Genomic DNA, 24,239 nt, shown 5'->3' on the forward strand with positions numbered 1-24,239 from the left:
AAGAGGGCATGGGCTTTAGGCGCTGGCTCAGTGGCCCTGCAGTTTTGTGGCCAAGAGCTCCATGGCAGCGGGCCCTGGGCCTGGGCCTTTGACCTGGGGCCTCTGTTAGGAGTGGTCCTGATCCTGCTCCTGGCAGAGGCACACACAGGGCTCCTCCAAGTACAGGCAGCCAGGCTCAGGAGGGGAGGGAGCAGCCAGTCCCAACAATTACACAGTTCGGGAGCTGAAAAGTTATGTTTGCCACCCTCAGGAGCCAGCTGTGGAAGGGAGGCCAGTGGAGGGCTTTGCCCTGGCCTCTGAGCCACACACAAGCTGTGCTGGGAGGACAAGGGCCGGGGGTGGTGAAGGACCCTCTTGGAGCCTTTGCTTTCCAGGAGCAGGCACTCGTCTTCCATACCACACTCACAAAGGCTGGTGGCTTCAGTGGCTGTGACCAGCTGGCCACAGCTGACTCCTCTGGGGTAGTGCTGTTTCTAAATATTAGTTCCTGCTGTTAACCTTTGCTGTGCTGCCCCAGTGGACAGCCGGCTGCCTGCAGACAGAGCCTCTTGGAAGTAGAGTGGACAGTCCCCACCTGGATGAAAAATTTGTGAATATATTTGCTCGGGGGCTGGGTTGGGGCTCCCAGAAGAAGGGTGAGAAATACCTGCTTAGGGCTGGGAATAAGGCTTGCAATAGATGTCAGGGGATGTGGGTCTGAGCTGGCCACTGGGCAGGGCAGTGGAAAGAATGTGGGGTCAGGAGCCAGGAGCCCGGTCCTGCCAAGCCTTTTTTTATGTGGCCCCAGACAAGTCACTTCGCCTTTCTGTACCCCTTTCCTCATCCGTAAAATGTACAGCCACCGAGGTGCTTGGATGATGGCCTCCAACAGAAGCGCCGGAGCTTTATAAACTCTGAAGTGCCTGGTGGTTATGATGATTTTTATGCCAGGGTCCTGCTGTCTGTGACTCCCCTGAGTCCCTTGGAGGAGAGGCAAGACTGACAACCAAGAGACAGCTGGAGCAAGCTGGCGGGGCTGCTGTTAGCCTGTGTGGAGCTTTAGTGGGGACACCACCCTATACAAGAATACCCAGCTTGGAGTTCAGCCCCTACTGGCCCCATTGGCTCTTGTCCTTGCACAGTGAAAAGCCTAGTGGTAGCCAGGCTCCAGGATGGCCCTTGGTGAGCCTCACCTTCTGGCATTCATGCCCTTGGGTAGCTCCCTCTCATGTTGAATACAGCCACCCTATGCAGCCAATAGGGTGTTGCAGAAATGATGAAGTGACGTCCAAGATGAGGTCAGAAAAGATATGGTAGCTTTTCCCTTGCTCTCTTCTGATTGCAGCCACCATGATCTGAGGATAATTAAGTAGACTGTGGAGGTGCCAATGTGGAGAGGAACTGAAGCCTCTTGCCAGCAGCCAGTATCAACTCACCACTCATGTGAATGAGCCACCTTGGAAGTGGATCTGCCAACCCTAATCAAATCTTAAGATTAATACAACCTCTACTTTTTTTTTTTTTTTAAGATGGAACCTAGCTTTGTTGCCCAGGCTGGAGTGCAGTGGTGTGATCTTGGTTCACTGCAACCTCTGCCTCCCGGATTCAAGTGATTCTCCTGCCTCACCCTCTCGAGTAGCTGGGATTACAGGCATGCACCACCATGTCCAGCTAATTTTTGTATTTTTAGTAGAGACGGGGTTTCACCATATTGGTCAGGGTGGTCTTGAACTACTAACCTCAAGTGATCCACCCGCCTCGGCCTCCCAAAGTGCTGGGATTACAGGCATGAGCCACCGTGTCTGACCTCTACTGACACCTTGACTGCCACCTTGACTGCCACCTCCTGAGAGACCTGGAGCCAAAACCACCCAGCAAAGTCACTTTTAAACTCCTGACCCACAGCAACTGTGTGCAACAGAAGGAGGTTGCTGTTTCAAGCAATTATATTTTGAAAGTAATTTGTTATGCAGCAAGAGATTACTGATAGAAGCCAGCACATCGTAGATGGCAGTCCAGTGAGTCAGACCTGACACGTGCCTGGGGCTCAGAAAGCAGGACTCTGCTTCCATGAAAAGAAGTGACATTCCTTGATCAACAAATTCATTCATTCAACAAATATTTCTTAAGCACAGATCATATGTCAGGCACTATGCTGATGCTGAGGGCTGGGGACACAGGTGAATAAACAGGACCCTGGTTTTGGGGAACTTACAGGCTCCCCAAAGTGACTTGGCGATGGGTTGGATGTGGGAGTTGGGATAAGGGAGGTGTCCAGGACAAGCCCTGGTTTCTGGCTTGGGCACTTAGAAGGGTGGGTGGTGGTGTCATGGATTGAGATGGACAGGGACCAGGGGGGTATCTCATAAGGAAATCTTGGGGCATGTTGATTTCGAGGTGCTTGTGAGAAACCCAGGTGACACTGTGCAGGCGGCTGTATATGTGAGCCTAGTGCTCCTAAGAAGGTCTAGCCAGGGGAAGTTTTACTTCAGGATTGCTGGGGTATCGATAAAGGAATTAAAGCAACCAGAGGAGATGAGACTGCCCGGGAGAGAGGAGCGTGGTGCAAAATGAGAGGAAGACCCAGCACTGAGCCCTGAGACACCAACGTCTCTTCCTTAAAATGTTTATTTTGACATAATTTCAGACTTAGATAAAAGTGGCAAGATGATTACAAATGTTTCCCACATACTCCACCTAGATTTCCCAAATGTTAATTGTTTACCACATTTTAAATTCTTTTCTCTCTCTATTTTTTTTTTTTTTAGATGGAGTCTCACTGTTTCCAGGCCGGAGTGCAGTGGTGCATTCTCAGCTCACTGCAACCTCTGCCTCCCAGGTTCAAGCGATTCTCCTGCCTCAGCTTCCCGAGTAGCTGGGACCACAGGCATGTGCCACCAAGCCCAGCTAATTTTTTTTTTTTTTTTTTTTTTTGAGATGGAGTGTTGCTCTGTCGCCCAGGCTGGAGTATAGTGCAGTGGCCCCATCTTGGCTCACTGCAAGCTCCGCCTCCTGGGTTCACACCATTCTCTTGCCTCAGCCTCCCGAGTAGCTGGGACTACAGGCGCCCACCACCACGCCCGGCTAATTTTTTTTTTTTTTGTATTTTTAGTAGAGACAGGGTTTCACCTTGTTAGCCAGGATGGTCTCGATCTCCTGACCTTGTGATCCGCCCGCCTTGGCCTCCCAAAGTGCTGGGATTACAGGCGTGAGCCACCGCACCTGGCCAATTTTTTGTATTTTTAGCAGAGATGGGGTTTTACTGTGTTAGCCAGGATGGTCTCTATCTCCTGACCTCGTAATTTGCCCGCCTCGGCCTCCCAAAGTGCTGGGATTACAAGCATGAGCCACCACACCCGGCCATCTCTCTCTCTATTTTTCTGAACCATTTGAAAGTAAGTTGCAGACATAATGCTCCTTTATTCCTAAATATTTCAGTGAGTTTTTCCTCTTTTTAAATTTTTTTTAAAAAATGAGACAGGGTCTCGCTCTGCTGCCCAGGCTGGACTGCAGTGGTGCCATCAGAGCTCACCACACCATCAAACTTCTGGACTCAAGGGAGCTTCCTGCTTGAGTAGATGGGATTACAGGCACATACCACCGTGCCTGGCTATTTTTTTTTTCTTTTTTGGTAGTGACAGGGTCCCACTGTGTTGTCCAGGCTGGTCTCGATCTCCTGGGCTCAAGCAGTATTTCCTAGAACAGGGCCTTCTCTTTCATAACTGGAGTGCAATGATCAAAACCGGGAAATTAACAGTGGTACAATACTTTGAACTAAGCCATAGACTTTTTTCTCCCCAGCTTTGCCAATTTTCCCAAAAATATCCTTTATAACAAAAGAAAACCTCAGCTTTCTTCTGCGTGTCTATTCATCTGGCATGGTTCTTCAGTGTTTCATTGTCTTCCATGATGTTGCCATTTTTGCCAAGTACAGGCCAGTTCTTTTAGGCAAATTTTGGTTTGAGTTTGTCTGTTTTCCTCATGATTAAATTCAGGTTCTGTATTGTGGCAGGAATGCCTAGGAAGTGATGCCGTGCCCTTCTCACGCAGCCTATCAAAAGACACATAACTGGCTGGGCGTGGTGGCTTACACCTGCAATCCCAGCGTTTTGGGAGGCCAAGGAGGGCAGATTACTTGAGGTCAGGAGTTCGAGACCAGCCTGGCCAACATGGTGAAACCCTGCCTCTCCTAAAAATACAAAAATTAGCTGGGCATGGTAGCAGGCTCCCATAATCCCAGTTATTCAGGAGGCTGAGGCAGGAGAATTGCTTGAACCCAGGAGGCAGAGGTTGTAGTGAGCTGAGATCACGCCACTGCGCTCTAGCCCGGGTGACAGAGCAAAAGACTCTGTCTCCCCCAAAAATCCCCCACAAAAAAAACAAACAAAACCAAGAGGCACACATCTATTGTGCAATCATTGGGATGTTGACTCGTATCACTTGGTTGAGGTGATGCCTGCCAGGCCTCTCTTCTGTAAAGTTACTGTTTCCCCTTTGCAATGAATAAGCATACGCCAACATTGAAAGGTCAGGTTGAGGAAGGAAGGAAGGAAGCCAGGAAGAAAGCCAGTGCAGGGGCAGCCGAGAGACAGAAGGAAAGCAGGAGGGCGTCCTGGAGCCGGCAGGAGGGGCAGGCAGCATGAGTGAGGCAGGGCTGGCATTTATTGCCAGTGCTGCCGAGAAGCCGTGCATTAGAGGATGAAGAGTGTCCCTTGGAAGCAGCTGCCACCTGCAAGAGTTAAGCCTCTTTCGGGTGGAGCAGTGGGCCTGGAGCCAACTCAGGCTAAGTCAAGTGTGAGAGGGAGGTGAGAATGGAGACGACTGGAAAACACCTCTGTGGGGAAGGTGGTCTGTGGGCTGGGCAGAGAGGGACAGGCAGTGATGGAGAAGCATGTGGGCTTGGGGGACAGTTTGAATAGATAGAGGGGACTTAGGATATCTAGAGTGTGACAGGAGGGAGCCAGATGAGAGGCGCAAGTCCAAAGAGAGGGGTGCAATCCACAGTGTCCCAGGCGGGAAGTGGGAGCCGATGACAAAAGATACGGCGGTTCTGAGGCTGTGATGGGGGGTACTTGTCAGAGCCCAGCCTGATGGGGCAGGTGGATGGGGGGGCCGGAAGGATGGCCAGGCAAACAGAGGAGAGTGAGCCATGCAGGGGATGATCCCTGGGGGTGGGGGAGAGGGGGAGGGCAGGCTGCCCAGAGGTGGGGGTGGGTGGCAGGTGGCGAGGAGGGCAGGTCCAAGGTTCTGGGCATGAGACTGTCCTGACAGCTTTAGCTGCCTGATGCAGATGGACGACGCAGACCTGGGGGACGCAGGGCTGGGATGTTCCAGGAAAGGGGCTGGATGAGGAGGGTGGTGAAAGCTGGAGGGGCCTGAAGGATGATGCAGAAGTGCAGGGAGTGCAGGGTCAGCACTGGGGTCTCCGCGATGGGGGGCAGGGGATGGCCTCCCAGGGAGACTGGCTGTCAGTGCTGCGGGAGGTGGTGGGAAGCCCAGGATTGCAGTGGGGGACCGGCCTGTGAGGGAGTGGAGTGGAGGTGTTTGCACATGAGGAGGTCTGGGAACGGGGAGGCCAGGGCATTGGTGGTGGTCCCTGGGGAGGCCTGAGCTATCAGGGTAATGGCAGGAGTTGGGGTGGGGTGGAGGTGGCCTCGAGCCACGGCTACTAGGTTTATGAGTAGGGACCCAGGGCAGCCCTGAGGAGCTGAAGGGGGACACACCTGGATGCCAGTGCCCCAGAGGAATGGGGCATTTGATGGGGAGGGCACAGTCTGGGGACCAAGGCAGCCAGAGACCCACGCCACTGTGGACTCTGAGGCACAAGGGATGTGAATGTCGGAGCAGCCAGCTTCGGAGAGGGCCGAGGGCCACCTCCAGGGGTGAGCTGGGTCTCCATCAGAGCTGGAGGAAAGGGAGCATTTGGAACAAATTGGAGTGACTTGTGACCTGCTGGGGTGCGGGGTGGCCTAGTTTCCCGAAGAGCTGTGCACCAGGATGATGGGGCAGAAGCAGTGAGGGAGGAAGGCAGGAGGCTCCCCGGGCCTGAAATACTTGGAGACTGCCCGCTCACCAGGAAGGTGGGGGTCCCAGCCCCAGATCCGGCCCCTCTCAGCACTGGGGTACCATCAGGGCTCGCAGCTTCCTACAGGAAAAGCTGACGCGGATGGGGCTGAGGACATAGCATTGGCCCTGGCCTGAGGCCAGTGAGGCTGGGTCACCCCCAGCCTGGCTCAGCCCTCCCTTACCCAGAAATCAGAGGTTTACTTGCCCCATGGGCATGCGGGGGCACACAGGGTCTGCTGCTGGGGGGACTGGGCCCCTGTCCTCTGTTCTGAGGCCTGTGGTCCCTCAGGGGCTTCTGGACACCCTGCATGCCTGTCCTACCTGCTGCTCTGAGCCCTCGCTGTGCCTGCTGGCTGGAATGTGTTCAGAGCATGGCTTGGTTTCTATTCAATCAGAGACTATGATCCAAGGAGAGCCCTGGGTTTTGTGTCCTGGTTCCATCTCTGCTATTTTGATGTAATAGGAGACTTTGGGCAAGTCCTTGTTTCTTTCCGGGCCTCAGTTTTCTTAACTGTGTACTGGGGTGGTGACAGACACCCTGTCTAAAGCCAGCAGTCATCTGGTTCCTGAGATGGACACCACTGACCCGGTTCAGGTCAAATCCCCAGTCTGTTACGAACCAGTGGAGGTGACAGGCCCCAGGCCCCCAAAAGCCTCCTGGGTTCTTAGGAATGAAGAGGTTCCCAGCATGTTTTCAGGCCTGGGGCTCATCCATCCGTCAGATGGGGCTGGCTGCCTTCCCTCCCCTTCCATGTGTCCTCTCATACCGCCCTCCAACTCCAACTGCTCCCCTGCCAAGGGAGTGCTCTTGGTCACAGGCAAAGGAAGCAGCCCCTTGAAGGCTCAGCACCACCCCTCTGTCCTCCTTTATTTGCTTCCCACTCCTTTTTGTATCCATTGACCTAGACATGGATCTCTAAAGATACCACGCCCTGGGATAGGATTCTGGGGAGGAGCTATCAGTCACACCTTAGTGATAATTGACTTGATATTTTGCCAGGGGAAAAACAGACTTGACAGAAGAGAGGGCATGTCCAGAGCCTGGGAGGTAGGTGGGAGAGGCAGGGGGTAGAGAGCCCCCAGGGGGCTGTGTGTGCTGCACAAACCCTTCACCCATGACCCACCAACCCTTTCCATTCCTTTCCCCAACCTTAGGGCACCCACTGGGAGAGAAGCGCTGGCTGATACGTAACACCATCTCTCCATTTCCCTTCCCTGACCCAGGGTCCTGGGGACCCCCAGGCCACTTGGCCTCGTTGGTGATGGGGGACAGTGGGATAGTCAGGGTTCCATAACTAAGCTCCCAGCATAGAATTTCCACGCCGCAGTTCAGGCGCCATGGCAACCAGGGGAAATAAACACTACGAGTTTCACAGTCCAAGCTCTGCCGTGACGTCATCTCCAGCTCCAGCCTGCTGGGGCCTGTGCTGACTGTGCCCCAGACAGCCTTAGCTGCTCAAGCTGGAGAACTGTCTTCCTTCCCAGCTTCCTCCGTGTCTGGGGTGGGGGGTGGGGGGTCTCAGGCAGGGATACTCTAGCCCCTTGACTGCTGTTTAGACCCTGCTGTAGCTGCTGCTGCTCCCTCCCCAGCCCCAGCCATGAAACTGCCCAAGGGGACCAGGAGCTCTGTGTACTTTGCACAGCACCCAGAAAAGGAGCCATTGCCCTCGCGGCAGGAGGTCAAGCAGACCCCTGTCATCATGGCCAAGATCAAAGGTGAGAGCCATCCCCACCCTGGGCTTGGGCCCCCTCCCCTCTCTCCAGGACTCCTTCCAGCCTACCTCCTGCAAAGCCCCTTCCAGCTTCCTTGAAGCCTTACAGAAGACCTGAGCCTCCAAGCTGACCCTCACAGGCAGTGTTGGCTGCTGGGATTGTCCAAGTGGGTGGGGGAGGAGGGGAGCATGGGACTTGCAGTGAGGCCCGCTTTGGAAAAAGACTAGGAGCCTTTGTCTCAGCTTTAGCTTTCCTCACTTCCCTTCAATTTTACTCTCAAGGGACAGCAGACACTAATTCTTACTATGTTGGTAATGACTGACTAGTGCTCTAAGTGGGAGTAGTTTAGTGCAGGGATTAAAGGTTTGGGTTCTACTGGGTGATTGTCTTAGAATCTTCACACTACTAGTTTGTGATATGTGGGTAGATATTTCTAAGCCTCAATATTCTGTAAAATGGGAAAAACAAGAGCATTTACCTTACAGCATTGTTCGGAGGCTTAACGGAAATAATCCACGTCGGATGCCTAGTGGAGAACCTGGAGCAGAATAAGTTCTCAATTAACTGTAACTATTAGCTTCTTATTATGCATTGTCTGTCCAAGGGAAACTGAATTTTATCTGGAAATACTGCCTTCCCCCAAACGAAGCAGCTGGATGGATGCTGGGCTCGTGGCAGTGTGATAGCAGCAAGAACAAAGACCCCCAATGTTCCCATGGTGCGCTGTACTGGGGCTTCCCCTGCCTCTGACCTGGTGGGCCCAGGCTGAGGGCTGTCCTGTCCATCCTTACAGGTCCGGGGCCCGCCAAGTACCTCCGGCCATCCTGCACGGGCTACATAGATCATGACATCTCCATGTTCAAGGCACCAGCTTATACCCTGCATAGCCGGCACTCAGAGAAGCGTGAGCGTTGCCACCCCAGTCATCCGGCTGGGGTTGGAGCTGTTGTTGGAGGTTGAGGGGAGAGACATGGAGCCATTCTCTGTAGCCACTGGGAATCTGGGACACTCAAGGGGCCCCCTGGGTCCAGAGGAAGCCAGCGGGGATTGAGGGTGGGGCAACTCCATGGGCATACCCTAGCCGCCTCTCCCAAGGGAGCCTATAGGGGATCCTGGCCCTGTCCAGCTGGCACAGCAGAGTCTCCTTTTTCTGGCCTTTGGCTGGGGCCCTTCAGTTCCGATCGCCATGCTCTGCTAGGGTCACTTGCCATTGTGGCCAGGCAGGAACAGCTAGGAGGCCAGTGGGGAAGTGGTGGCCCCCAGAGCTCCCCAGGTGGCCTAGAACCCACTGGAAGGGCAGGAGCAGAGGCCACAGATGACCTATGCTGCTGGGCAGGGTGTGGTGGCATGTACCCAGGGGTCTGAGATATGGGGCGCCTGTCAGGCCTTTCCCTGGGGAGAATACCCACCTCAGCAAGGTAAGCCCCTGGCCTGGCTGGGCCTTTTCTGAATGCCCACAGCAGCCACAGGGCTATTACTCCCCATTGGCCCCAACCCCTGATTGGGTGGGTGGCTGCCCAAGCTGCTGGGCAGCTGTTATTTTACTGTTCCTCTGAGCAAGTTGTTGAAAATACCAGGTCATGTGTTAAAAGTCCCATTTTACAGATGAGGAAATCAAGGGTCCCCAAACACCCAGGAGCCACAGAATCCGAAGTGGGAGGGAGATCTTGCCTGGAGGCAGGCCAGGTGTTCAGTGGGGCAGCCTTTGGGGCTGACCAGGCCCTCTCCTTGGTTGCCCTGCAGGGATGGTGTGCCACAGCAGCCCTGGGCCTTGCTATCTCTTGGATCCCAAAATAACTCGGTTTGGAATGTCCAGCTGCCCGCAGGTCCCCATGGAGGAGCGCATCTCCAACCTGCGTAAGATGGGGTTATGGACAGATGTTGGGGGTTGGGAGGTTGGGGTGTGGGGTGCACCCTTAGGACCTGGGCAGGGGCAAAGGGTCAAGACTTCCTCCTTGGAAATGTCTGGATGCCGGTATCTCCCTGCAAGACACCGACATTGCAATGCTGACATCACCATGTCTTGAAGTCAATGTTATGACATGCAGCATGTCACCAGGTGACATTATGATGACATGGAGCTCCCGTTGTGGATGCAATATTGTCATGCGAACGAGCTCACAGACTGTAGTGATCTCAGGATGTTTCTGTGTCGCTGTCAGAGGGACAATGTCTGGATGCTGACACTGTAGCATCTGGGGGTAATCCAAGGGGGATGTTATGATGACATTATGTTTTTTTACATGATGACCACTGTGTCGCCATCCTGATGTCAGGATGGCCTAAGTGACCATCTTATTTATTTATTTATTTATTTATTTAGATCGAGTCTCGCTCTGTTGCCCAGGCTGGAGTGCAGTGGCGTGATCTCGGCTCACTGCAACCTCCACCTCCTGGGTTGGAGTGATTCTCCTGCCTCAGCCTTCTGAATAGCTGGGATTACAGGTGCACGCCACCACGCCCAGCTAATTTTTGTATTTTTAGTAGAGATGGGGTTTCACCATGTTGGTCAGGCTGGTCTCGAACTCCTGATCTTGTGATCTGCCTGCTTTAGCCTCCCAAAGTGCTGGGATTGCAGGTGTGAGCCACTGCGCCCGGCCTAAGTGACCATTTGGATGTCCCTGCCCTGCTGCTGAGGTGGTCAGCCTGAGGTCACAGTGGATAACCAGGACCATCAGTTGGCTAGCAGAGAATGAGGTCTGTTCCCTGCTCTGAGAGCCCTCCCTTCCCGCCACTCCCTTTCAGGCCTGAACCCCACCCTCGCATCCTGCCAGTACTACTTTGAGAAGATCCACCCACCGGGGGAACGCAGGGCTCCCCAGTACACGTTTGGCTACCGGCGCCCATACAGAGTGATGGACCCCAACCCGGCTCCCAACCAGTACCAGATGCCACTCTTGCTGGGGCCCAACACCCCTGTCAGCCGAGCTGCTCCCTGCTACAGTCTGGCCTCCAGGGACAAGAACTGGTTCTACAAGGAGGATGTGGCAGGAGGCCCTGGACCTACCACGTACGCCCGACCTGAGCCATCCATCTATCAGAACCGCAGCCCTACTTACAGCATGGCCAAGCGCTTCGCCTACCCTCTGGACCTCACGCCACGGCCTGGCCCTGGCTCCCACGAGGTCCAGCAGGTCACTGTTCACAAGCCCCACATCCCTGCTTTCACCATGGGCATCAAGCACTCACTCCACCTGTGCCCACTGGTCATCGACATTCGTGACTGAGGTCCCTCTTGGGGCACTCACTGCCCCTCATCCCCAGAAATTATTTTTCTACACCAAATTGAGCAATTTGACCAAGATTTCTAGTAGCAGAGCCGGTACCTGCTGAGTGTCCAGCACACAGAAGACATTAGAGATATATTTCCATGTATTTGTTTTTTCCTTTTCTGTTCACAGTTGCTTCCTGTGGGTCCTGCTCTGGGTGAGGGGCTGGGGACATTGGAAGGAATGATACAGTCCCTGTCCTTGAAGAGTTCCATTCTGGTTCACCAGGTGGGGAAGCCATGTGTCTGTCCTCCAAGGAGCCCCAGGCAGAGACTCGGGAGAGCTGCATTCCAGTCCTAACTGCCACTACAGGCTGTGTGGCCTTGTGCAGCTCCTGCCCCTCTCTGGGCTCAGGATTGCCCTTTAGACAGTGCACAGGGTAGGCCTGGAAGAGGTCTAGGTTCCCCCAAGTTCCAGAACTGTGGGACTGTGCTGACACTGTGCAGTCCCCGAGACAGGGGCAGGGCAGGTCGGGGTGCAGGCAGAGGAGCGGAGTCCCTCTGGCTGGGAGTTGGGAGAGGAGTTTCCTCGGGGAGGGACCTAAGAGGACAAGAGGAGACTGCTGGGGAGGGCGAAGGTGGAGGTCAAGGTGAGAGCAAAGCATGCAGGTGCAGTGACAGGGAACTGGGGAGGCACAGAGCAGCAGGGGCCTGGGGTGCAGGGGGCGAGGCTGCTACCCGGGGCCACATTGTGGGCAGCTGGGAGGGGCCTCGGGCTTTGCCCTGAAGGTGTGAGGGCCGGAAGATGCTTTGGGAGAAGCTCAGACAGGATGGGCAGAGTGGGAGGCAGCTCCCAGCTGGGCAGACTGCAGGGAAGGTCAGCTTGTCACATGCTGTTTTTGGGGTCACTATGTCCCCAACCTCAACAGCTTAGCCTGGCAGTACCTGTCAGAGGAGCAGCCATGAATTAGCCAGGAGGGGGCAGCGCTGTCTCAATCTTCAAGCCCAGGCTTGTGCCTACCCACCCTGGCTGGCACCTGCTCTGGCTTTGCTGCTGCTGGGCGGACAGGTGCCAGCTCCTGTTGGTCTTGAGGAGGTGAGGGTCTCTGGGGCTGGCATTTGTCCTTCCTCTGTTCTTGGCATCCAGAGCCCCAATTCACCTCTACTCCTGGACACAGGAACCTGGCAGTCCCAGGCCAGCGTGAGGCATGGAGGGGATGCGGCTGAGGTCAGCAAAGAGGCTGGGTGGGAGGGTGGGAGCATGGAGGGAGTGGGAGGGAGGAGGGGGGTGAGAAAGCCCCCAGACCCAATGGCTCAGGCAGAGGCAGACTGTTCCGCAGAGCAGAGGGTGACAGGAAGAGAGCACCGCCTCAGAACCAGTGTCTAATGGTTCATCCTTATAAACCTGAACAATTTCCAGGTTTTAATTTAAAGTGAAAATTGAGGCTGGGTGCAGTGGCCCAAGCCTGAAATCCCAGCATTTTGGGAGAGCAAGGCAAGCAGATCATTTGAGGTCAGGAGTTCAAGACCAGCCTGGACAACATGGCGAGACCCCGTGTCTACAAAAAAAATACAAAGATTAGCCAGGCATGGTAGCTGGCGCCTATAGACCCAGCTACTCAGGTGGCTGAGGTGGGGGGATCGCTTGAGCCCAGGAGGTCAAGGCTGCAGTGAGCTGTGATTGTGCCACTGCACTCCAGCTTGGGCGATACAGCAAGACCCTGTCTAAAAAAAAGAAAGAAAAGAAAAGAAAATTGAATTGAAGCCCTAACTTTGGTCAGAAAGGAACAGAGCATATAATATTCTTTGGAATATTTTTAAAAGCACACATACAACTAAATATTTAGAAAAGAGCCTGTGGTAAACCCCACTAGGGATGTCCTTGATTCTGGGCCCTGAGGTCTCCTCTCCATCCCACCCGCCCCCAGGCCCTGGGCTTTGCATCTGCCCATCCTCTCAACAAGGCTGGCCTGGGCTGGCTCTCGGGAGGCTGCGGGAGCTCGGGGACCCGTCTGTCTTGTGGCAGATTAGAAAGATGTCATTTTGCTGACAGTGCCATTTATCATGGCAGCTGCAAAAATTAGTGATGCTTGGTCTGTAAGTGTTGGGTGGGGGTGGGAGCTGGCAGGTGACAGCAGCCAATGCTCCCCAGTGTTACCAGGTCAGGGAACTGCAGGCCAACCTCTGAATAGGGGTTTTCTGATTTAACACTTAGCCCAGGTGAAGGCCCTCTGTTGGAAAGATGAGGAAGCTGGCACTCAGAGCCTGGAAATAACTTTGGCCATGTGATAATTTTTTTTTGTGACAGGATCTTGCTCTGTTGCCCAGGCTGGAGTGCAGTGGCACAATCTTGGTTCACTGCAGTAGCTGGGACTACAGGCACATGCCACCAAACCTGGTTAATTTTTAAATCTTTTTGTAGAGACGTGGTCTTGCTATGTTGCCCAGGCTGGTCTCGAACTCATGGCCTCAAGTGATCCTCCTGCTCGGGCCTCCCAAAGTGGGATTATAGGTTTGAGCCACCATACCTAGCCCACGTGACAAATTAATGGCCCATCTCTAAATAAAGGTCTAGGTTCTGTGTGTGACCAGGACCAGGGCTCATCTAGGGTGAGGTGCTTTACTTCTATTAGGAGTAAGTATTATTTTTGCCTTTATGGCTCAGTCTAGGACAGACCTTCAGCCTGGCCCCAGCTGCCACCAGACAGAGGCAGGATTGGGAGCTGGCCCTGGAGCTAGGACTCACTCTTGGGGTGAGTTTATGGTCCCAAGGGAAGGGGAGAAGGAGGATGGAGGGTTCAGAAGGAATATTGGCGGGGGGGCGGGTGAAGATGTTCAGATGAGATGGCCCCGCGATCAAAGGGATGCCGACTCCAGGGAAGATGAATGGGGCCTCCCTTGTGCCTCGGCCTGCAAAATGACAGGGTTATTTAGCTTGGGATTGACCTTTGGATGAAGCAGTCCCATTGCTTGACATTGCCTTTCCTGTGGTAGTGCCCCCAGAGAGGTGACCTGCAGAAGGTCAGGCACGGCCTCCCAGGTCTGGCCGACTGCTGCGTGGCCCCTTCTGAACAACTCAGGGGGTTCTCGCTTGACCTTGCAGGAAGCCCTGGTTTGATCCTTGTAGGACTTGAATCCGTATCTTCAGGTCACTAGACTCCAGAGCCTGGCACTTGATCACACACAAAGCCCCCATCCGTGCATTCATTCATTCAACAAACATTTGCTAAGCTCCTGCCCTGTGCCAGGCTCTGGCTGGGTCCGGGGGTACGAAGACTTGGTCTTCACCTGGAGCCCTGGCCTCCAGGAGGTCTGAGGCTGTGTCAATGAGAGGGTGGGAATTCACCCTCTCCCGCCACGAGCAGATGTTGGAGGGTGGATGAGGCTCAGTGCCTGGCAGGAGGCCCACCTGAGGTTCCTCCCTTCTCTCTAGGGGGCAAGACAGGCCTGGCTCCATGTTGGGTTACCTCAGCCAGGGCTTGGTGGTGACATCACAGTCCCACGAGCCTCCTGGACACTGGCTGGGGTGGGGGCTGGTCTCTGTTGTTCCACTGTTGCTGGAGGGATCCCCAAGGCCAATCACCACTCAGGTTCCCAGGACCTGGGGGGATGGTGGCCCTGGGCCAGGAGCAGAAGACGGGCCCTGCCTGCAGGAACACATGGACACACCATCTGGAGGCACACAGGTAGGGGCTGTGCACACACACATGTCCCTTACTGCACACACGTGGGGCAAGACACACACACAAATGCACAGACCCACACCTTACTCCACACACACACACCTGGTACCACCACTGCCTTCAAACACCCCGCCCCATCCCTCTCTCCCAGGCATCTCATCTTATGCACAGATACGCGCCCACCCAGGCTCACTGGTGCCCCTCACTGCCCTGGAGTAGTAAATCCACAAACCATGAGATGTCCCGACATGCAGAGAGAGGTGGGATGGGTGATGGGAGGGAGGTCAGGAGAGTCCCTGCATTCCCCCAGGAGAGGGGACCGCTGGCTGCTCTCAGCCCACCAGCCTGGGACCTGGCCTCTGGCGCTGTGCACGTGGTCGTGAGAGGGCACCCCCATGAAGACAAGCCAGGTCCCCACTCCTGCTCCCAGCACTCAGAGACACCCACTCTCGGGGCTGCTCAGGTACGGGAGGACTAAACAGGAGCTCCTGCCACCCGGCTCCTTTCGGGGTGCGGTGGGGGGCTGGTGGGAGGACACATCCCCCTGAGTCCGTGGCCCTGCTCACTGGTGGAGAGTTGCCCACCCTCCCGTTCCTTCTGCTCCCTCTTCCTCTCCACACCCACATCCTTCCAGCTGGCCTTTCTCTCCCCCAGATCCTCTCCCATGACCAGGTTTCCTCTCTCTCTCTCTCTCTCTCTCTCTCGCTCGCTCCCTCTCTCTCTCTCTCGCTCCCTGTGTCCCTGTGACCTACTTATCCTCTAGAATAATGATCAACATTTTCAATTACCCCCAAAGTAACAGCCGTTCTTGGGGCCTGGCGGAGGACGGCTGCATGGGCATGGGCACGGGCGCTGGTTTGAGTGTGGGGCCTGCGGGTGGTGGGGGTGGGGACGCCCATGGTCCCACTGTCCTTTGTTTGCTTTTTCTCATCCGGAGCCTTCATTTTTTCCTGGAAGATTGGAAGCACGTTTCCCTTCAGGGGAGGAAGGGAGATAAAACAGAGAAAAACTGTCATCATTGTCTTGTAAACAGCGTAGAGCCAAGTAGGGGCTCGGCAGGAGAGAGCGACATGAGGGAGAGGCCGGGACAGAGAAAGGGGGCCGAGAGGGATGGGGTGGGGAGGTGAGCAGGAGCCCCCCCTCAAGGCCAGGTGGGTGGGTGTCCTGCAGGAAGGACTGATGGGAGGGGAATGAGGCGAGGTGAGGCTGATCCAGGGCTGGGGCCAGGTTGGGGGGGTTGCAGTTTGAAGAGACACAGTGTCTGTTGAGTGCCAGGCAGGCCCTGGGAGGCAGGCGCTATTCTTCGAATCCCACCCTGCGCCAGGCTCTGGGGGCGCTGAGGTGAGTGATAGACATGTCTTTGCACTCTTGGGGCATAAACTCTATTGGAAACAAAGCGGTGACTTCATGTGTTCAGCACTTATATCAATTGAGGCTCAGAGAGGGTGGGTGACCTGCCCGATGACACACAGCTGGAGGTGAGGGGACCAGGATCCCAGCCAGGTCCGTGTGGCCGCAGTCTCCTTTCACACCACCTCCGCTGTGGGCACACTTGGCTCTTGCGTGACCTTGAGCAAGTCCTCACCTCTTGGCCATCAGTTTCCCCATCTGAAAAGCAGCCAGCATGCTGGCTCTCTGCAGGGCTGAGGGGAGCATCAGATGTCTGGATGTGAAGGACGCTCAGCTCTGGCTCTCTGGCGAGTTGGCGGGGCGGGGACGGAGGAGCAAAGACCACCGGGTGCCGGGAGAGGGACTGGCCGGCAGGGAAAGGAGGCCGGACTGCAGATTTACTCCCTGCTGCCGCCCAGTGGCAATAATTGGGTACCGCAGAGGGTGGGTCTGGAGGACCTTCTCCAGCTTGCAACAGGGCCAGAGCAGAAAGGCGCCTCTAGGGAGTGTTGTCTAGTCCTCCCGGCCCCATTTTGCTGATGCCCAGAGAAAGGAGGGACTCCTCCTCAGGTCATCCAGGGCAGAAGCTTGGGCTAGGCTTTCAGGGTAGGGTGCTTCCCTCCATCCCTGTGGCACTCAAGAAGCCCCCAGTCAGCTTCAGAGCAAGAGAAACAGAGTTCTACATCCTCTGCTTGATGCCACCACCTCCAGGGAGACTTCCAGGGTCTCCTCCAGTAGGAAGTGGCCTCACTCCTGCCCTGCAGTCCCACACTCAAACTCTCCTTGCTCCTCCTGCCCGCAGCAAATCAGGCAGCGGGGCCCCTTGAGACACGAGAGATAGTGGCGAACCATTGTTACCACTCAGGGAGCATGTGCCAGGGGCCCACTCTGTCCTGCGGCTCTACCTGCATTCTCTCACTTGAACCTCGTAAGAACCTTGGTAAGTCGGGGTTATTTTGATCCCCATTTTTCAGGTGAGGGAACGGGCACAGAGAGTTTATGACTTTTACACACAGAGTGGTGGGGCATGGACTCAAACCCAGGTCTGTCTGTTCTCTGGAGAGGCACCTGCATTTGGAGGTGAAAACTACCCCTGTGGCCATATGACAGTCCACTGTGACCGGATACTGAAATGACCAGTCCAGGGGGCTTGTGGGCTGGGGTCTCAGCTTCACCACTGTGCTGCTGGGTGACTTCGGGCAAGGCCCATTCCTCTCTGGACCCTGGTTTCTTATCTGTGTACTGTGTATGTGCATGCATGCATATGTGTGTATATATGCGTGCGTGTGTGTGTGTGTGTGTGTGTTCTGGGCTACCTCAGAGATCCATTCTGGCTTTGAGTGTGGTATATCCCATCTTGGGCAGGTCCCAAGGCTTGGGCCCTGGGATGGAAAGGTTTTAAAGGTCATGGGGAGGGGGTGCAGATGGCAGTGTGGGAGGCAGAGCTCTGGCTAAGAGCTGGGCCCCTTGGGTGCACCTTCTGCTTGCGTGTCACTGTGTAGGGCTGGGGATCAAGGGGAGGCGTGGACTGTGACGGCACGAGGGATCCAGCTCTGGGATAGGTATGGGGTTGGCCCTAGGGCCTGGATGTGTCTCCCTCCACTGCCTGCCACAGAGGGCAGTTTGTCTTACAGGAAACAGCCTCATCCATCAGCGGCAATGGGGGGCTGACAGTGGCCACTCCCCACCAGCCCTGGCTGGAGGCAGACTCATAAATCCCATGCCAGGCTGGGCTGTAAATTCCTGTGATTCACATCCGGCCTCTTGGAGGACAGAGACATTTGGGGCTGTGGGGCTGGCTGTTCTCTCTTGGACAGGACAGGTGGGTACCCAGGAGAAGCCTCTTCACTGGCCCAGCAGTCTCAGATGGCCCCCCCGAGGAGATGCGATGCTGAGCCCCCTGGATGCCTCAGGCCCAGCCCGAGCCATCTCTGCCCACGCCCAGGCCACCTCTGCCTGGGCCATTCCTGTGCCCTGGCCCAAATCACCCTGGAGGTCACGTGTGTGGACACGCTCTGTGGCCTCAGAGATCTCATGGGGCCTGTGGCCCTGTGGGCGGAGGATTACTCAGGTGCCGGGGCAAGAGACTGAAGGCACAAACTGTTTCAATATAATAAAGAAAATAATTAGAATAAGAATAGTCATAATACAAATTAGATAGAGATGATCATAGACAATTACCAATCATTACTATAAACATTATTAATCATTAGCTTTTAATTACTAATATAACCTAGGAATAACCTGCGGGTATAGGGTCAGGTGCTGAAGGGACATTGTGAGAAGTGACCTAGAAGGCAAGAGGTGAGCCTTCTGTCACGCCCGCATAAGGTCCGCTTGAGGGCTCCTTGGTCAAGCGGTAACGCCAGTGTCTGGGAAGGCACCCGTTACTTAGCAGACCGCGAAAGGGAGTCTCCCTTTCCTTGGAGGAGTCAGGGAACACTCTGCTCCACCAGCTTCTTTTGGGAGGCTGGATATTATCCAGGCCTGCCCACAGTCATCCGGAGGCCTAAACCCCTCCTTGTGGTGCTGTGCTTCAATGGTCACGCTCCTTGTCCACTTTCATGTTCCTCCTATACTCCTGGTTCCTCTTTGAAGTTTGTAGTAGACAGTGGTAGAAGGAATAGTGAAAGTCTTAAAGTCTTTGATCTTTCTCATAAGTGCATAGAAGGAAACGCTGACGTATGCTGCCTTCTCTCTCCCTGCTTCGGCTACCTAAGAGGGAAGGGCCCCCTGTCCTGTGATCACGTGACTTGCTTCACCTTGTCAATCACTTAGAAGATTCACCCTCCTTACCCTGCCCCCTTGTCTTGTATGCAATAAATATCAGCGGGCGCAGCTGTTTGGGGCCACTACCGGTCTCCGCGTCTTGATGGTAGTGGTCCCCTGGGCCCAGCTGTTTTCCCTTTATCTCTTTGTCTTGTGTCTTTATTTATTACAATCTCTCGTTTCTGCACAAGGGGAGAACACCCACTAAGTCCCGTAGGGCTGGACCCTACATGGCCTGGAGGGTTGGCTCCAAGAACCCCACAGTGAGGTCTCCTGCCAATCCGCATGGCATTCTGTCTTGGGGCTGTGAGGACACGGTGGGAGATCAGGGCCCAGTCTGTGCATCTCTCATTCCAGGGAGGCCGGGGCCCCGAATCCACTGTCCCTTAGACAGGAAGGGGATAGGGACACTCAGACCAGGGCTGCAGCCATTTGTCGCCTTTCATCAGGACTTTTGCCACACTCAGATGCCACCGGAACTCTACTTAGCGTTTTTTAAAAATCAGCTTACTTTTAAAATTTAAGTGTGTGTTTTAGCCTCGTCTTTAGCCATATTTGTGAAATCAGGGTCTGATGTACTAGTCAAATACCTGCACACATGTACACATACACATGTGCACATACACGCTCAGACACATACATATACACATATATGTGAAAATATACACATGAAATATACCCATGAAAGTAAACACAAAGTTAAAATAGCAAATGCTCAGCTCCATGTACCATCTAATCCTGCTTTAGGTTTAGAGTGGCTCTAGTCTCCCCCCATTATGGGTGATTCCTCATTGGTGAAACAAAGCAGGTTCAGATGGCTCACAGAGCTGAGGATTTACCAGCCATTCTAGCCTTCCTCCATTTTACAGACAAGGTAACCAAGGTCCAGAGAGGTGTAGGGCCTGCCTAAGGTCGCACAGCACTGGGATTAGTGGCCAGCCTGCCTGCCTCCCAGCTGAGTGCTCCTTTTACGGAAGCACACTCCCTGTCTGTGGTGTGCAGGGCCCCTTCCTCCAGAAGCATATGTGGACTTGCAGAGGCCTTTTGGAGACTGTGCCCTAACATGCCTCCTTCCCCGCCACCTCGCAGTGCCCAGCACCCTCACTGGCCGGCACGTGCAGCACGGATCTGGGTGTGCAGCCACTCAGCACACTGATCCACACATGTGGGCAGAGTCACAACACAGAGGCTCGCCTGCACACAGAGGCATTTGCAGCAGCTCCCTGCACACTTGTGCCTGGTGTGTTCAGAGGACCACCTGTGCTGCTCATGGAGACAGGGCTTGCTTGCTAATGTCCAGCTGTCATTTCTCTACCTCAGGTCAGAGAGTCTGACCCACCTAAGAGCCTTCCATGGCTCCCTACGGCCTGCAGCATTGAGCCCCAAAAGTCAAACTCTTCGGACTTTGAAGGTTTTCCACCCTATGCCCCACCCTCCCCACAGAGCTCTTCCTGATTCCGTCTCTGTTCCCTGCTTTGGCCAGTGGCTGTCCTGGATGCGGCCCACACTACACCTCTGCCCACACTGCAGCTCTGTACCCAGTTACCCTCCAATTCCTCGCCACATAATTCTATCTCAGTCATGCCCCGGACTGCGTTGAAGCCAGGCTGCCTTGAAGCTCTCCTAGACTGCTCTTTTCCCCAAGGGAGGGTCATGATTTGCCAAATGTTTCGCATGTGTTAGCAAGACTGGAGTCGGAGCAGGCATCAAACCTTACATCCCATATGTCACACCTCACCACAGACCTGGATGCCAAATACCCTGAAGAGTCTGAACTCACATTGGCAGTTAGCAAGGTGCTCCTACAGCCACATCTGCAGTTAACACAGCATCCCTATGGCCACTGTCTCCCTTGATCCCCACGGCCACCCTGGGAGAAAGGCAGAGAGTCATCATTTGATAGAAAGGATGCTGAGGCTCTGGGAGGGAAAGGGACTTGCCTAAAGCCCCAGGGTGAAGCAGCATCCTGGACTCCCAGTCCAGTGCTCTTGCCCAGTGCTATGCTGCTTGCCTCTACCCATCTCCGTGGGTCATCAGCGCATCATAGGGCAAGCCCCAATCCCTGCCTCATTTTGGTTTATGGGCGCTGGACCCACAGCCCTACCCTACAGTCATTTGGAGACAAAAACAGATGCTATTGTTCTTCCTTAGAGAACATGGCCAGTGGATACGGCACACTGGGAATCAGAGTGAATGTCCTCGAAAGAGGCCATGGGTCAACAAGGCCAAGCCAGAGGATGCAGAACGCTTTTCCTTAGAAATCTTTGGGAGTGAAGCAGGCTTCAGACTCTCCCATCCCTGCCCCTGCAGCCACCCCTACCACATTGGTTTGGACCCAGTAGGTTGGGGTGGGGGCGGGGACAGGGGCGGGGGCGGGGTGGGGGTGGAGGAAAAATCAGATTGCCCATGCCCCCCAGGCTCCTTCCCCAGCTGCTTCTGTCCTAGCCCAGGCCTGGTGCCATTCTTCCACTCACACTCGTGTGCAAATCCACACACACATCACACACCTTGATGCTCACACAGTCACAGCCTGGCCTCTGCTCCTGTGGGCCAGTGGCCAGACACCCCCTGGGATGGCTCAAAGGAGTCAGGACTTGGAAGTGGGGACATCAGGGTAGCTGAAGGAAATCCACACACCCAGAACATCTCGGGGTTCAGACTCTCTGACCTGAGGTAGGCTCCCCAGGGGCTGGGAGAGGGGTTGGACGGAATGGAGGATGGAGGACAGCGGGAAGAAGAAACGAGGAGGAATGCAACGTGTGGGGCGGCCGCCAAGAGTGAAAATAGAGGGAAGCGCCATGCGAGTGCTGGAAAGAAGGGGGCAGGTGGGACGAGCCCCACAGTCCCCTCCACAAAAAGACCACTTCCGGGACTCAGTGCTCTTTTGGGGGCAGGCTCCGCCAGCTCTCCGCCACTCAGGGCTCCAGTCCCACGGTCGGAGTGCCTGGGATGGAGACGGCCAGTTCTGGCGGCCAGGTCCGACGCTCTAGAATCCAGCCCCATTTCCCTCCCGGCCACGCCCGTCCAGCGGCCTCTCCCGTCATATTCAGCCCCTACTCACCTGGGGACCCCGGGAGGGGCGCGAGGGCACCTGCCGGGGGAGGGCCGAAGGGGTCAGGGGAAGCCCCCGGTGTGGAGGGTACGACGGGCGCTTCCCCCAGGGTGGACCCAGCAGGCAGAGGCCCAGGAGCAGGGCTCCGCCACACGGGCCGGGCTGGGGGCACGGCGGGGAGTCGGCACTGCGTCGTGGGGCTGGACTTGGGCGACCTGCGGGCGAAAGGGAGCCAGGAACAGAAAGAGGAGCGATGAGCGGCCCTGCCCACCCTGAGGCCCCGCCCCAGCCCAGTGCCAGCCACGCCCATGCATGCAAGCCCCTTCCTGCCGGCCCGAGGCGGTCACCGGAGCTTAAGCCCCGCCGCCAGCGGCGCCAACGTCCCAGATCCACCCCTCCCCGCAGCCCGCGCTCCACGGCAAGCCCCGCCCTCTCTAAGCTCCGCCTCTCGCTTCAAGTGGGCGCCACCCCGGGGAGGGGATGCGCCCTGCCTGGTCCGGCACTTCTTCCGCGGCCCAGGCTGGGGGTTTTTGGGGCCGTGGGGGCCGACCCTGGTACCTGCGTCCGGCCAGGACGCTCTGCACCTGCAGCCAGGAGTCATCCACGGGACCCCGTGGGCGTGCTGACGATGGTCGTCTTGATGTCACCGATGATGCTGGGCACCTCCCTCAGCACGTGGTGCATGCGCCGCATCTCGTTGCGCCCCTGTGCCTGCTCTGCCGACTCCTCCATCAGCGTGTTCTGTTCCCCACGCGAGTACAAGTTGGCCAGCAGCTCCGAGAAGATGAACTCCTTGGTCTGAGAGTGGGCAAAGAGGGATGGAGACTGGGACCTGATTGATGCTTGTGCTGCCCTGGCTGCCATGGCTGCCCCGCCGGGCCCTGTTGGGACTGTGCGCTGGACTTGGAGCCGCAAGTATGGCTTTTCAGACACGGCTTCTACACCGCTTAGACTCGAAGATCCGCCTCCCCACCGCCCTTTTCTCACTCAGATGAGGACACTGAGGTCCAGAGGAAAAGTCACCTGTCCAAGGTCACAGTTCTGGGAGGGGACTGAGGACCTATCATGCCACCAGGACACCTGTCTACTCAGTTTTTAATTTTTGGAGATAGGATCTCGCTTTGTCGCCAGGCTGGAGTACAGTGGGCGAGATCACTGCTCACTGAAGCCTCAACCTCCTGGGCTCAAAGTGATCCTCCAACGTCAGCCTGTGGAGCAGCTAGGACTACATGCACTTGCCACCACCAAGCCCAGCTAGTTTTTAAAATTTTTGTGTTGAGATGAGGTCTCATTATGTTGCCCAGGCTGGTCTCGAACTCCTGGGCTCAAGCCGTCCTCCTACCTTGGCCTCCCAAAGTGCTGGGATTACAAGTATGAACCACTATAATCCCACATTATATTTCTATTGGACAACTCTGGTCTGGACCGTGCCTCCCTTCCTGAGGCTGGTCCCATAAGGCTGGTCGGCATCTCCCCCAGGCCAACATGGCCACCTGGGTCCCCAGTGCCACAGGAGCCCTCTACCCCCATGAGGCGGTGCATGCACGTTGTTGATCATGAGGTGGATGATGGTCTTGGGCATGAGGTCCTGCATGTTCTTGTTGACAATGGCCATGTACGAGTCCACCAGGTTCTGAATGGTCTCCACTTGTCGCTCCAGCTGTGGTCCATGGAGAGCATGAAGCTGTCGGAGCCATTCCCCTCAGTCTTGCTGGCCTGTCATGAAGAACACAAGGGCATCAGGGTGGCCAGGCCATGCAGCCAGGCTCCAGGCATCCCCTGCAAGGGTACCTGGCACATTGATGCACAGAGAGAAGCAACTGGCCTAAACAGACACCCAGCTCTCCACATGCTCTAAAAGGTTTCAGGTCTCTGCCCATCCCTGTATCTCTTAGGACCCCAGGCTCCCCTGATTCAGCCTCATCTTGGTTCTGACTCTAGTGCCCAGAATTTGCCTCAATTTTCCAAACCAGAAATGAGAAAAGAACATCTGCAGATCCTTTGCTTAAAGACCTGGCCAGAGCTGGTGCCAGGCTGCAGACGCCTGGCAGGAAGCAGGAGAGGGTCACACTCACTTTCTTCTTGTCCTGGGAGGCCCACACACCAACACTGCCACCACTGCTGGCACCAGGGAGCACAGCCAAAGTAGACACACACAGAGAGGAAAAGGGGAGAGGTTGAGTGAACCTGGGGCACTGCACCCCAACTCTAAGTCTCCTCTAGACATTGCCACAGTGAAATAGGGGAGAAAAGAGAAGGCAGTCACAGGAAACCACCATCATAGAAAGGGCATGCAAGAAATGCCATCTGTGGCAGAGACGGAGACACAAAACTGCCACTGGAGAAGGATGGGAGGACCAGAAGACTTAACTCTGATCTC

At 55.5% G+C, this 24,239-nt stretch overlaps 2 protein-coding genes, 1 long non-coding RNA gene and 1 pseudogene across 7 annotated transcripts in view; 2 read left to right on the forward strand and 2 right to left on the reverse strand.

Moving 5' to 3' along the window:
• The first annotated feature begins 614 nt into the window (after positions 1-614).
• CIMAP1C (ciliary microtubule associated protein 1C) lies at positions 615-12,903 on the forward strand. The gene is made up of 4 exons (XM_003818965.6): positions 615-7,761; positions 8,552-8,662; positions 9,502-9,615; positions 10,504-12,903. The coding sequence occupies exons 1-4, from the start codon at positions 7,644-7,646 to the stop codon at positions 10,983-10,985; spliced, it is 825 nt and encodes a 274-aa protein (XP_003819013.2). The 5' UTR covers positions 615-7,643; the 3' UTR covers positions 10,986-12,903.
• LOC134729094 (uncharacterized) lies at positions 11,382-15,415 on the reverse strand. The gene is made up of 2 exons (XR_010109963.1): positions 14,434-15,415; positions 11,382-13,876 (listed from the first exon to the last, which is right to left on the reverse strand). It is a non-coding gene; the product is annotated as an uncharacterized LOC134729094 (long non-coding RNA).
• A 2,711-nt stretch (positions 15,416-18,126) lies between these two features.
• LOC100994638 (dynamin-1-like) lies at positions 18,127-22,723 on the reverse strand (annotated as a pseudogene).
• LOC103786168 (uncharacterized) overlaps positions 22,638-24,239 on the forward strand; it is a 28,314-nt gene continuing 26,712 nt past the window's right edge. For 4 of the 5 annotated variants that reach the window (XR_004666596.3, XR_008621099.2, XR_010109962.1 and 1 more), the window contains exon 1: positions 22,767-22,891. The gene's annotated coding sequence lies outside the window, so the exon portion shown is untranslated. Of the gene's footprint in view, positions 22,892-24,239 lie in introns of all 5 variants that reach the window. The other variant, XM_055098557.2, reaches the window with a different exon arrangement.

Source organism: Pan paniscus, chromosome 16 (genome assembly GCF_029289425.2).
Source record: "Pan paniscus chromosome 16, NHGRI_mPanPan1-v2.0_pri, whole genome shotgun sequence".
Classification (NCBI taxonomy): domain Eukaryota; kingdom Metazoa; phylum Chordata; class Mammalia; order Primates; family Hominidae; genus Pan; species Pan paniscus.